Source organism: Canis lupus, chromosome 11 (assembly GCF_003254725.2).
Source record: "Canis lupus dingo isolate Sandy chromosome 11, ASM325472v2, whole genome shotgun sequence".
Lineage (NCBI taxonomy): Eukaryota > Metazoa > Chordata > Mammalia > Carnivora > Canidae > Canis > Canis lupus.
In genome coordinates, this window is record NC_064253.1 from 25,271,063 (window position 1) to 25,285,308 (window position 14,246).

Below are 14,246 nucleotides of genomic sequence, written 5' to 3' on the forward strand. Positions count from 1 at the left end.
TCTCTCAAGTAAATAAATAAAATATTTTAAAAAATAAAAGTAAAAGGTCTTCCTTAAGTGCCCTTGCTTGCTACTTTTGTATCCTTTTATTTCTATCTTCAGACAGCACAGATCTCTATTTCCAGCTATCCCAAGTCTTAAGCTTATCTCTGTGAAATGTGAAATGAAGTCAAGGAAAGAGTTGGGAAATGGAAAAAGTCAAAATTCCATTGAGGCTGGAGATAAGGAATCTTTTCAAGCCCAACTCAGATCTATAACCTGCCTTAGAGATGCCAATCACCTTGGTTTTCTGAGCCTAGTTATCAGGCTGCTGAGTGTGAGGCACACTTTCAGGTAATTCATACCATAGAAAGGAAAGCTGGGATATTGCTAAAGAATGCAATTGAAACGGTTTTCCTTAAGGGGCACCTGGGTGGTTTAATTGGTGGAATGAGTCCTGCCTCCAGCTCTGCACTGGGCAGGGGGATTCTCTCTCTCTTCCTCTGCCCCTCTTGCACCCCTCTCCCCACCCTACCCCCTACCCTCACTTAAAAAAAAAAGTTTTCCTTAATTCCACAGCAGTGGTTCTCAAGCCTCAGCATACATCAGAATCACTTGAAAAATTTTAAAACCCAGAATTCTGAGCCCTCAGAGGTTTTGATTTAGTAGATCTGCCGTGAGGCCTGAAAATTTACATTTGAAAGAAGTTTAGATGATGCCCAGGGTCCAGGGCCCAAACTTTGAGAACCATTGGTCTAGAGAAAAGCATCTTGGTTCCAGCTATAAATCGAGATGGTTATGCCTTTGCTTGAAGGAGTCTAACTTGGTGATCTCTTCCTTGTAAAGATCTTCTAGGAGCAGAGTGGGCCCACACAATCAAATCTCTCCTTTTGCAGTGTTTATTTTCCCATTTATTTTTTTTTTATCTTTTTTATTTTTTTTTATTTTCCCATTTAAGAAAACGGGAGAGAAGGAAACAAAGAAGGCAAGAAAGAAGATGGGCAACTCTCTTATACAGGCAAAAGCCCAGGAAAAGAGCTGGCTGGCCTGCTAGAAGAGAAGTCTAATTAGGAAGAGAATGTAACTACTTCCTGAAGCAACACAAATCTCCATATAATTCAAGGCTACTCTCAGACTCCGTCACCAGCCAGCAGCTCTGCTAAAACCAACCCTCAGGCCTGGAATTTCATTAGCTTGGCAACTTGTTGGTTTGCAGACAATCTTGGGTTTAGCCACATACAACATGGACTCTTTCTGCTCAGGGTTTCTACAGCGTCTTTTGGTGACTCCTAAGCAGCCAACCACTGACCCATTATCATGGGCTCACATCCTTCACCAGTAAGGCAATCTGCTCCTGCAGCTGCCGCTCCCCTTCCCATGCTTTGCTCTGGCTTCGACATCTCAGCAGCTCAGCTTTATGGTCTTGGTGATGCATAGGGCAGTAGCTCCGTGGTTCGCACAGCTCCTGAAAGGTAGGGGACAAAGTAAAGGATGCTCTAGTATCCAGAATTCTGCCTACTATGTATAATAGAGATGCTGTTTGGTGGTGGCTAAGAAGGAGCAGTAATTTCTTCTCAGAGGGCTTTGCAAGCCCTGGAAGTTGCATGCTTAAGTTGGCTCCCCTAAGTCTGAGCTCTCCTATTGCCCCATGTGTCCCATCCTTTACCGTATATTCTGGAAAGAAGTCTCTGTAGCCCCCTTTGAGGATATATAGTTCTGGGTAGTACAATGTAGGATACTGGTTCAGAGCCCTGTCCTCTTCTCTCAGAGAGCGGCACCTTTAGAGAAAACCCAGATGTGGGTGGGGTGGAAAGAAGCAAGGTCAGGATTCCATGGGCCATTCGCTGGGGAGGGGAAGGAAGAATAGACTATGGGTAACCCAACAGACCTCCAGATCTCACTGTTTTTCCAAAACAAGATTCAAGTAGTCATTCTTTCTCCTCCTCATTCCCAATCATTTTTCCTTTTCTGCACCAAACTTTTAAGTTGTAGAAACCTTTTCTTCCACCTCCCTAACCTTTAAACTACAATGCAAAGAATGCATTCATTCATTCCAGTCTCTGTCTGAACTGGTCTGGCTAGGTTCCCTGGTTGTAAGTCCCAATTCAAGATCCATTTCTAACCCCTGCCCTACCCCATTTAGACACTTACATTCGGGGACCCCTCTCTGAGGAGAATTCACAGTGGAACACGATGATTATTCTTTTCTGGGTATCCAGAGGAACAATGGGCTTCTTCAGAAAGAAGTTATACAGTTCTTTCTGACTGTATAAGTTTAAGGCTCCCTGCAGAAGAATTTCAGTATTTTCTTCTTAAGGGCCTGCGGATAGTTTCAACACTTAGAAATAACTAGGATACCATCTTGGGATATTTGGGACAGGAAGTCTAGACTGTAAGCACTTTCAGGGTATAGATCTAATTAAGTCTCTGTGTCCATCCTCAAAGACTAGCATAGAGCTTGGCATGTAGTAGGTATTCAAATGTTTGTAGAACTGACCACCCCCTCACCCCCAATGTGTAGGAATCATTGTGAGGAATGTTTATGAGTGTCTACAAAGTGCTTCTCAGTCCTTGGATTAATATTTTATTTCCAAGCAGGAGCCCCTGGCTCCAATAGAATAATGGGAGGTTGGTCTAGGAGGGAAAGGAAAAGTAAATTGCTCAAGGTATACAGAATTAGAACAGGAATGAGGATGTGTAGCTCTGATGTGCTCTAAATGTAGAACCTCTTCCCTGGTTCTGGAGTTCATAGGATCTTTGTCCATAGACCCTTCTCATTAAAGAGCTACCTCCAACTCCTCCCCACCAATGGCCTCAATGTAACCTAACCTGGATGTGTCCTCCCAGGTACTCGTATGGATAGCGGCAATCGATGATATAAAACTTCTCAATCAGACTCTGGAACTTCCCTGTCAGTAAGGCAGCCACCTGTATAGAAATGATTGAATACTCTGTTCCTCATCACTCTGGGAGACAAGAGTCAATCACACAGTTCCTGATTCACATTCCCTTTAGTCACCCAGGATTCCACTCTATCCCCAGTCTCCAAAAGCCCCCTATATTTGAAATGGGGCAATAGTTCATCTCTACCCCTCAGTCAGGAGGATAAAATATAAAATGGTCTTTTGGAGCACCAAAATAGCTGGTATTGCCAAGATACCAGAGAAAACCATATTCAAGGCATTGCAATCATCCTCTCAGGACACCCAAGGACTTCTGCAGTGGTACAGGTAGCAGGTAGCAATTCTGACTTTGCAAGAAGAAATGGGAAATGGGTTCCCCATGCTCCATCGTAAAGGAAGAAAGCAAGCTCTTCAGAAAAGGATATGGAAGGAAAGGGTTGATATCCTTAAGCTACTTGTAGGAGTGTAACTTGGTTCAACCTTCCAGGAGCTAACTTTGTAAATGCACATGTAATTAACTTTGACTCAGCAATTTCTTTCCCAACATCTTTAGCAAACAGAAACGTATGCAAAGATATGGCACAACAATATTCATCTCAGCCATCATTTTAGGTTATCAAATAGTTAATAGTTAATATCAAATATTAACTATTAAATATTAGTTAGCTTAAGTTATCAAATAATTTTTAAAAGTTACAAATAACTTCAATATTCAAAAATAGCAGTTTGGTTAAATTATACATGTCAATAAAATAGAATATTATATAGTCATTAGAATGATAATATAGTTTTGTTTTAACAATGTAGAAAGATGTTTACAGGGACGCCTGGACGGCCTAGCAGTTAAGTTCTGCTTTAGGCTCAGGGCATGATCCTGGAGTTCAGGGATTGAGTCCCACATCGGGCTCCCTGCATGGAGCCTGCTTCTCCCTCTGCCTGTGTCTCTGCCTCTCTCTCTCTGTCTGTCATGAATAAATAAATAAAATCTAAAAAAAAAAGGGCAGCCCGGGTGGCTCAGCGGTTTAGCACTACCTTCGGCCCAGGGTGTGATCCCGGACACCTGGGATCGAGTCCCACATCAGGCTCCCTGTGTGGAGCCTGCTTCTCCCTCTGCCTGTGTCTCTGCCTGTCTCTCTCTCTCTCTCTCTCTGTCTCTCATTAATAAATAAATAAAAAACCTTTAAAAAATCTAAAAAAAAAAAATGTTTACAATGACTCGCTAATAAGCTGACTTTACATGTTACTATACTATTTTTATCAAATATATTCCAGAGTAAAATCTGGAAGGCCATAAGGAAAATATTGCTAGTAGTTATCTCTAGCAATGAGATTATGGGTAGGGCAACCAAATAATTATTGCACAAACTAGGATACTTTTGAGAGTGAGAGAATACTATTAATAATTACCATGCACTAAAAGGTGTCAATGGGACTAAACCAGGATATAAGGTTGCCAAAAGTTGAGTGATTTTGACTTTTTTACTTCTCTCTCTTCTTTCCTTGCTTTCTTTCCTTTGTAACAATTATCTATCATTTGTTGAATTAAAAACAAAGGCAAAAGAATGGGATAAATAGGAGTTCTTCAATACAGCTTCAGATGAATGAGGAACCTAATGTAAGTGAACACAGTGAAATACAATGGAAGTGGGGATTTTAGGGACAGAACAGACCAGATGGTAGCTTATGTAACCAGTTACCATCTCCAGAAATCTGCTTACTGTTTCTGGGTTGATGTACTTCAGATCTTGGTGTCTCCCTGACACGGTTGGCAACACACATACCTAGAAATACCGAAAAACTGAAATAACAGCAAGTTTTCTATACCTCAGTTTGAGATCAAAGACCCATATATTGTTCTTCATTTGTGGGATTTTACATGAGCCGCCTGGGTGGCTCAGTCAGTTGAGCTTCCGACTCTTGATTTCAGCTCAAGTAATGATCTCAGGGTCGTTACATACAGAGAACTCTGAGAAAGGCTCCACGCTGGGAGTGGAACCTGCTTAAGATTCTTTCTCTTTCCCTCTCCCTCTGCCACTACCCACCCCCAAAGATAAATAAATAAAAAACAAAAACAAAAACAAAAACAGATGCCTTCAAAAGAACCAATGGGAAAAAAAAATCATTGACATGAAAAGATGTTCCTGATACATTAAATGATGGGGGAAACAGTATAACAAAACAGTATAACAAAATCATTTTTTTGTGAGAAAATAAAAAAATTTATTTGGGTATGTGCATGTGTGTTTGTGAAAATACATAGGAAAAGTCTGGAGGTATTTTACATATACCAAGATGTTAAAAGCAATAATATTTTTATAAGATTTGAGGGCAGCCCAGGTGGCTCAGCGGTTTAGCGATGCCTTCAACCCATGGCGTGATCCTGGAGACCCAGGATCGAGTCCTACGTCGGGCTCCCTGCATGGAGCCTGCTTCTCCCTCTGCCTGTGTCTCTGTCTCTCTCTGTGTCTCTCATAAATAAATAAATAAAATCTTTAAAGTATATATATTTTTATAAGATTTGAGGTATATTTCATTTTCTACTCTTTCTGTAATGACCAGATATTATTTACATAATTTTAAAAGATATTTTTAAAAAGAAAAAAGTAAAAAAAAAGTAAAAAGCCTTATACTTTCCCACTGCTCTGGATTTTCCCAGAATGAATAGAAATACTTTTTCACTGGAGAGGCTTAGGATCTAAATCTTCCACCATAGCATCTTCAGTTTATCAAATAGTACTTGGTGAGGATGCATATTATACCTACCATCCTCTTCAAGCAAAGAAAAAAAGACTAAGATCCAAAATGACTCAATGGAATATAAGATGAATGTAACCAAACTCACCTTGGAGAAATCACCAATCAGAGATCCCTGGTAAGAATCTTCCTCCAGCATCTGAATGATATTAATGTCACAGAGAGAAACTGTCTTCTTTAGACCTAAGCCCTGAGAATGACAAGATTTCCCCCAACCCCATTTCTCATGTTAGAGGTTTAAAAACCAAGAGACAGAAGGAGTGGAGATTTATTAAAAATATGCATACCCTTTGGAAAAAAAAATATGCACACACATTGATCAAATATTTCCATTTGTTTTCCTAGGGAAATATAAATATGCACAAAGATCTGGCTGTAAAAATGGATATGCCAGCAAGTTTATAATAGAGAAAGATTACCAATAAATAACAGGTTCTTGGTTAAACAAATCATATTTAATACATTATATGGTATACACATATGCAAAAAAAGTTATGCTGTAGCTTGACAAGAAAATAAGTTCATGATATCCTTAAGAAAGTGAGAAAATGAGTGCTTTGTGACCCTACTCTAATAAAAGAAAAAAATCTACATCAAAGAGACTAGAGGAATATATTTACCAAGTGTTGAAAGTAATTAACTCTGGCCTATGGGATTGCAAGCATTTCACAAGAGCTTCTTTTGTTTATGTGCATTTCTACACTACCATACGCTGATTTTATTATATAGTATCTAGGGTTTTTTTTAAGGAGGGATAGGGAATAATGGCTAAATTTTTCAGAAGTTGCCTCCCACCAAACCAGTGTGTTCCATGATGCTGTTTCTGTCAGAATACAGGTAAAACAGCATTAAAAAATTTACATTTCTCTGTGTCCTCTCAATCTCATAAAAGAAGGTTGGGAAGACAGTATGCCAACATCATTTCCAGAAATATAAGAGATATTTAATGTTAAATATTTTATATAGGGGTGCAGATGTGGAAAAGAAAAGACATAAAGAACAAAGAGATATAAATTAATGAGAAAGAAGACAAGACATCGTAAAGCAATCCTCATACCAAAAAAGCACAGAACACAACAAGGTAGAGGATTAAGTTGATTCTCATCTTTTTTTTTTATTTAAAGATTAAAAAAATTTTTTTATTTACTTATTCATAGAGACACACAGAGAGAGGCAGAGACGCAGGAAAGGGAGAAGCAGGCTCCATGTAGGGAGCCTGGGACCACACCCTGAGCCAAAGGCAGATGCCCAATGGCTGAGCCACCCAGGTGTCCCAAACAGATTTTCATCTTAAAAGAGCTTACCTTCCCGAGCTCTTTGTGGCTAGAACAAGACTCCTTTTTGTCTTTATGTGATTTTGGGCTGTCCTTGAATTTTACGGTCCGCTTCAGTCTTGGCCTGTTCAAATTCTCTGGCAACGAAGGGGAGCGATACAAGGAGCTTCTATTCAGAGATGCCTGTATGGGAATATCAACCCCATATGTTCTTACTCCTCTTCAGGCCTGCAGCATGAACATTTCCTGCAAACTTGTTAGAAATGAAGAATCCTAGATGTTGAGCCTCACCCCAGACCTACTGAATTAAAATCTGCATTTTAGCAAGCTGCCCTGGCGATTTCTAGCAACACTCAACTTTGATAGGCAAAACCTTAGGTAAGGAACCACTCTTCCCTACCTCATTAACATCTTTCTCCTCAGGGTGTGTGATGTTCCATCTCCCCAAGATGTATTAACTCTAGCCAAATCAAATTCACCACCTGACCATCTTATATGTACCAATTCTTATAGGAGAAAGCAAATGCAAGCTCAGTTCCTCCAGTCAAGTGAAAACCAAACAAACCAACCTAATCCCACAGTCTCTCTATGGGATCCTAAGACTCTGACAATCAAGAGTTAAGAACCCCAACAAAATGGAAGATGACAAACCAAAAGGGTCAGTCTAGGTGAAAAAATACTAGGCAGCAAGAGTATGTGTCAGTTTCTTGGGGTAATGGTTTCTTTGAGGGAGAGAGGAAAAAATAACTCAGCTCTCTTATAAAGCAGGTTGTTAATAGGAAAGAAAAATAGCAAAATAAGCATCATGCAAGGGAAAAGGGAACATTAGAATCTGGCATCAGGATGGCCATTATAGGATTGATATTATGAAGCCCATCAGGAAAAAAATGGATTAAATACCATAAAGAACTGGCCTTGGAAGTTACTAACTCAGACTAATGTTCAAGAAGGTGGACCACTATCTCCTTGAAAGCCATGATTTGAGTGTTATAACCAGAGGCAGGGGGATATATTAAATGACCTCTGATAATAACTTTCAAATAATCAAGATTTTTTTTTAATTTTTAAAAAATAATCTCTATTTCCAAAGTGGGTCTCAAACTCATGATCCTAAGATCAAGAGTCCTGTGTTCTATTGACTGAGGCAGTGAGGGATCCCTCAACTAATCCAAAATTCTTATCCTTGTTCCCAGATACCTTCTACCTCTGGCCTACACGAAAACCAAGAATTCCTACTTTATACATTCATCTCACTAACTAATGTGTATTGATTTAGAAGGGGGCTAGATAATAAGAGAGCCATAACTAGAAAACAAATTGATGGTCAATGGTTTCTGGGAGACTAAAATAAAAACATCAATATTTTATTTTATAATAACTTTATCTATTGCAGCATTTGTAACATCCATGGTCCCATCTAAGGGAAACTCCATGGTTCCTAATACCAGCTGAAGGTACAGTTCACATTTTACATTCCAATATTTTATATCTACCTCTTCCCTTGGATCTCTGCCAGTCAACTCCCTATGTCCCCACAACCCTACTCAGAGCCACTGACCAGCCAGTGCTAGTTTGACGCATCCATCCAGTGGCCTAGAACATGTAATAATCTGGGCCAATTAGGTTTCCTCTCCTGGGAGTCTAACTTAGAAAATGGCAAAATAACTAGGCAGCAACAGATGCCAAAGCTTAAAAGGAAGATGCCAAAAGATACAGTCAAGGCTGTGAGGCCAATGATGACTACATGGCTGAAACAAAGTTATAGTGGCAGAAGAGATATGGTGAAAGATTGAGGAACAGGTTACCCAGACCTCTTGAAGATTTCCCTTCAGATACTTTCATTTATACCCTGAGAAGGCAGGAGGAAGCCAGATCAAAATTTCCAATAGGATGGCCTTAGTTGCGATCTTTGTTTCTTTTAACCAAAAGAGCCTCTCTAGAACACACCAAATTCCTAAGCTAAGGGCTCGTTGTAATTTATTTTATTATTTTTAAAAAAGATTTATTTCTTTATTATTTTGGGGGGGAGGAGCAGATGGAGAGAAAGAATCTTAAGCAGACACCCCACTGAGAGTGGAGCTGAACAAAGGGCTCGATGCCAGGTTGGATCTCATTACCCTGATATCACAACCTAAGCCAAAATCGAGTTGGAAGCTTAACTGACTGAGCCACCCAGGTGCCTCTAAGGGCTCATTTTAAAGAGTCTAATGATTTAGCTAGTAAGGGAAACATATCCATTTTTTATTTTATTTTTTTTAATTTTTTTTATTTACTTATGATAGTCACACAGAGAGAGAGAGAGAGGCAGAGACACAGGCAGAGAGAGAAGCAGGCTCCATGCACGGGGAGCCCGACGCAGAATTCGATCCCGGGACTCCAGGATCGCGCCCTGGGCCAAAGGCAGGCGCCAAACCGCTGCGCCACCCAGGGATCCCCATATCCATTTTTTAGTATTATATCTAAGAAATTGTTACCTAACCCAAGGTCACAGAAATTTTCTATGTTTTTTTCTTCAGATATTTTATAGTTTTAGATTTCATATTCAGGTCTATTAACCATTTTGCACTAATTTCTATACAAGATATAAGGTACGGATTGAGGTTTTTTGTTTTTGTTTTTTATAAAGGTTTCATTTATTTATTCATGAGAGACACACAGAGAGAGAGAGGCAGAGGGAGAAGTAGGCTCCTTGAGGAGAGCCTGATAGTGGACTTGATCCCAGGACCCCAGGATCATGACCTAAGCCAAAGGCAGATGCTCAACCACTGAGCCACCCAGGTGCCCCAAAGTTTTTGTTTTTCATATAGGTTGTCAATTGCAGCAGCACAATTTGTTGAAATTGTTTCTCAGTTTAATTGTGTTGTATCTTGGGCTAATTATCAATTGTCCATATATGCATGCGTCTATTTCTCAAGTCTATTCTCTTGCATCAATGCTTTAGGTTTCTGGTAGCTGTTATTATGATAATTAAACTGATAAACAACTTTTTGGGTTTCATATAGTCTAAAGGCAAGAATCCAGAAATAAATAATAGGAGAAAACTACTTTAACAAATAGAAACAGCCACTACTGTTCTGATAGTGTCTTTTTAAAACATGTATATAAAAACAAACAGCAACTTACTGCAAAGAGCATAAATGTTTGGTCATGAAGGGATGATGACAGTGATGATACTGTAGCTTTGTCTAGCGAATTTCCCAGTTCTCAGAAGCAGTGATAGATAGGAGGAACCCAGGACCAGCTGGATTAGATTGCATTCATCATCTATGCATTAGAGACTTTTCTTCTTTAAGGAATCAATAAACACTTTGAATATACGGGAGTTTTAAGGATTGAAAAGGCCAAGAAGAAGAAAAGAAACTTGCTAAGCTCGATTCTACCTGCATATTTTATAAAAAGGTCTAAATGAATAATCATTATTTTGTAAAGTGAGGAGGCATCATCATTTCCTCATGGCCTACACAATCTTCAACACACACAGGCTTGCTTCTGCTTGCACCATACTACTGCTCTTGTCAAGGTTCTCAACAGTCTTCATGTCACCATATCTGACAGTCACTCTTTAGACATAGACCTCTCTGAACTTCATAGTGGCTTCCACTGAGTTGGCTATTGCCTCCTTCATTGGCTTCAATGGCACCTCCCAGTTTAGTTTAGTGCTAGTACAGGCAATCCCTAAACTAAACGAACCATGATGCTTCTACCTTTCTGTTGCTCCTTCTCAGTCTTCTTTCTTGGGCCTCCTTACCTGCCAAAACTCTAACAGATGTTGGATTCGTCATGGTTAGGTTCTGGCCCTTTTAAATCCCCTCATTTTTGCCTTACATGATTTTTTCTATCTGTAAATTCAAATTTTCCCTCTATAAAGAAGACTCTCAAATAGCTATTTTCAATAAAAATCATACAAAGTATGCTCTCTGACCACAATGGATTAATCAGAAATTAATAGCAGAAAAAAAGGGGATCCCTGGGTGGCTCAGCAGTTGGGCACCTGCCTTTGGCCCAGGGCGCGATCCTGGAGACCCGGGATCGAATCCCACGTTGGGCTCCCGGTGCATGGAGCCTGCTTCTCCCTCTGCCTGTGTCTCTGCCTCTCTCTCTCTCTGTCTGTGACTATAATAAATAAATAAATAAAAAAAAAAAAAAAAAAAAAAATGAAGACATGGCACACCAAAACTTACATAAGGATAAAGCTAAAGTAGTATTTACATGAAAACTTACAGCTGCAAAGGCCCATAATAGAAAAAAGAACAACCTGAAGACAATGACCTAACCTTCTATCAAAAAAGAAACTAAGGGACCCCTGGGTGGCTCAGTGGTTGAGCGTCTGGCTTTGGCTCAGGTCAGGTCATGATCCTGGGGTCTCCCTCTGCCTATGTCTCTGCCTCTCTCTCTCTCTGTATGACTATCATAAGTAAATAAAATTAAAAAAAAAAAAAAAGAAGAACAGAAAAATAAAAAATAGAACCAAAAGTTATTATTTGAAAAAGTCAAAAATTGATAAACTTTTAGCTACACTGACCAAGAAAAAAAAGAAGACTCAAATTACTAAAACTAGGAATGAAAGAGAGGACATTACTAGCAATTTTTCAGAAATAAAAAAAAAAAAAGTCTTGAGGGATACTATAAACAACCACATATCAATGAATGAGAAAACTCAGATTAAATGGGCAGATTCCTCAAAAGATAAAAATCAGTGAAAGTGAATCAAGAAGGAACAGAGAGTCCAACTAGATCTACAAAAAGTAGAGGCTGAATTAGTAATTAAAAAATTTCCCACAAAGAAAAGCCCAGGTCACAATGGCTTTACTGGTGAATCTGGCCTAACATTAAAAAAACAAAACACACACACAAAAAATGCCAATTCTATTCCAGAAATTGAAAAAGAATTCTTTCCAAATGATGACATTACACTGATTCAATAAGAAAGACATTACAAGGAAAACAAAACACTAAAAATCAGTATCTCTCATGAACAGAGATACAAAAATTCTCAGTAAAATTTCAGTAAATCAAATCCAATAATATATAAAAAGGAAACTACATCATGACCAAACAAGGTTATCATGGGAATGCAATGTTGTTTTAACATCATAAGATCAGTGTAATTAACCATATTAATAGATTAAAAAAGAAAACTCACATGATCATCTCAGCAGATGCAGAAAAAGCATTTCAGAAAATCTATTATCTGTTCCTGCTAAAATCTCTCAGCAAACTTAGAAGGGAACTTCTTCAGCTTCACAAAGGGTATCTCAAGGAACCTGTCACTACAGGTGCCTAGGTAGCTCAGTTGGTTAGGCAGCTGATTCTTGATCTCAGCTCAAATCTTTCTTTTCTTTTCTTTCTTTCCTTTCTTTCTTTCTTTCTTTCTTTCTTTCTTTCTTTCTTTCTTTCTTTCTTTCTTTCTTTCTTTCTTTCTTTCTTTCTCTTTCTTTCTTTCTTTCTTTCTTTCTTTCTTTCTTTCTTTCTTTCTTTCTTTCTTTCTTTCTTAATATTTTACTTATTTACTCACAAGAGACACACAGAGAGAGGCAGAGACACAGGCAGAGGGAGAAGCAGGTTCCCTGTGGGGAGATCAATGTGGGACTTGATCCCAGGACCCTGGAGTCACGACCTAAGCCAAAGGCAGACACTCAACCACTAAGTCACCCAGGTGCCCTCAGCTCAGGTCTTGATCTCAGGGTTATGAGTTTGAGCGTTGGGCTCCATGCTAGGCATGGGGCTTACTTTGACAAAAAAAAAATAAAAACAAGGGGTGCCTGGGTGGCTCAGTCAGTTGAGAGTCTGACTCTCGGTTTCAGCTTAAGTCATGGTCTGAGGGTTGTGAAACCGGCCCCGTGTCAGGCTCCCTGCTTAGCCAGGAGTCTGCTTGATTCTTTCCCACCCCCTTCTCCTCTACTCCTCCCCTTGACTCATACTCTTTTGCTTTTTCTCTCTCTCAAATAAATAAATAAAATCTATTAAAAAAAAAAAAAAAGGAAAGAAAGAAACCCATAACTAACATCATATTCAGTGGAGAAAAACTAGATGCTTTTCCCCTAAGATCAGTTACAAGGTAAAGTGTTCTCCATAATTTTTAAGATTGCAAAGGAGTTCTCATACCAAAAAAAATTTGAAAAGTATTAATCTAGGAAAAAGGAGAAAACTGATAATACAAGAGGGAGAAAAAGAGCAGATTACTGCAGGAGCAGGCAAGAGGAGATGCTTCCATGTGACTCAGGGTTTTTGCAAAATCTTTATAATGGCCTACAGTTTCTCCACTGAATATGATGTTAGTTATGGGTTTCTTTCTTTCCTTTTTTTTTTTTTTAAGATTTTATTTATTTGAGACCTGTCCTGCTACCTGCTCTCTGCCTTCATCTACCACTCTGTACCTGCTCACTTTACTCCAGCCACACTGACCTTCTTGCTGTTCCATGAATATGCCACGCACAGCCCCACTTCTGAAGCATTGCATTTGATCTTCTTTCTGCCTAGAAAAACTCATCCCTTCTGATAACTGTTTGGCTCCCTCACTGCTTCAGAAGTCTGCTCAAATGTCATTCTCAGAGAGGTCTTCTGTAATACAACTTATAAAAAATATCAACTCCCACTATACTCCATCCCAGGCCAGGTGCTCCCTATTCTCTTTAACCTGCTTTTTTACTGTAGTATTTCACCATCTGTCATATTATAAATGTGTTTCTTTCTTTTTTTTTTTAAGATTTTACTTATTTATTCATGAGAGACACACAGAGAGAGAGAGAGAGAAGAGAGAGACAGAGACACAGGCAGAGAGAGAAGCAGGCTCCATGCAGGGAGCCCGATGTGGGACTTGATCCCCAGACTCCAGGATCACTCCCTGAGCTGAAGGCAGGCGCTTAACCATTGAGCCACCCAGGCATCCCTGTATTTGTTTCTTTGTTTCCTCCTGACCAGAATATAAGCTGTACAAAAGCCCAGACTTTATCACTACTGTATCTGCATCATTACTGAATGAATGATGGATGGATGGATGGATGGATGAATAGGAGGAAGTGCAGAAGGGGAGGGAGTTCAGATAGGAGAAGGGACACTTTGTTCAGAATAAGAGGGAAGGCAGTTATATGGGTATGAAAGCAGATAGGATGCTATATTTGGTGAGAGAAAAAGGTAGTTTTCTTCTGACTGCTTTTGTCTTCCCTTAGAAATAAAAACACTTCAAATTTCTAAAGTCATCCTTGATCCTATCCTTCCTTCACTGCCTATATCCAACCCATCAAGTCTTGTCTGTTCTGTATTCAAAATACCTTCTAAATTCATCCATTTCTGTCTCTGTAGCCACCACCTTAGTCCAGGCTACAACCAACCCTGA

At 39.3% G+C, this 14,246-nt stretch overlaps 1 protein-coding gene across 13 annotated transcripts in view; it reads right to left on the bottom strand.

The window, feature by feature from the left end:
- Positions 1–867: 867 nt before the first annotated feature.
- The window catches only part of CDC25C (cell division cycle 25C), a 36,509-nt gene continuing 23,130 nt past the window's right edge, over positions 868–14,246 (bottom strand). For 10 of the 13 annotated variants that reach the window (XM_025432243.3, XM_025432242.3, XM_025432244.3 and 7 more), the window contains 7 exons: positions 6,941–7,093; positions 5,725–5,826; positions 4,601–4,663; positions 2,809–2,907; positions 2,131–2,264; positions 1,646–1,757; positions 868–1,444 (listed from right to left, as the gene is read on the bottom strand). In XM_025432243.3, coding sequence (XP_025288028.3) covers positions 1,295–1,444; positions 1,646–1,757; positions 2,131–2,264; positions 2,809–2,907; positions 4,601–4,663; positions 5,725–5,826; positions 6,941–7,093 — 813 coding nt within the window. In that variant the 3' untranslated portion in view covers positions 868–1,294. The remainder of the gene's footprint in view (positions 1,445–1,645; positions 1,758–2,130; positions 2,265–2,808; positions 2,908–4,600; positions 4,664–5,724; positions 5,827–6,940; positions 7,094–14,246) is intronic. The other 3 variants (XM_025432246.3, XM_049091832.1, XM_025432250.3) reach the window with 3 other exon arrangements.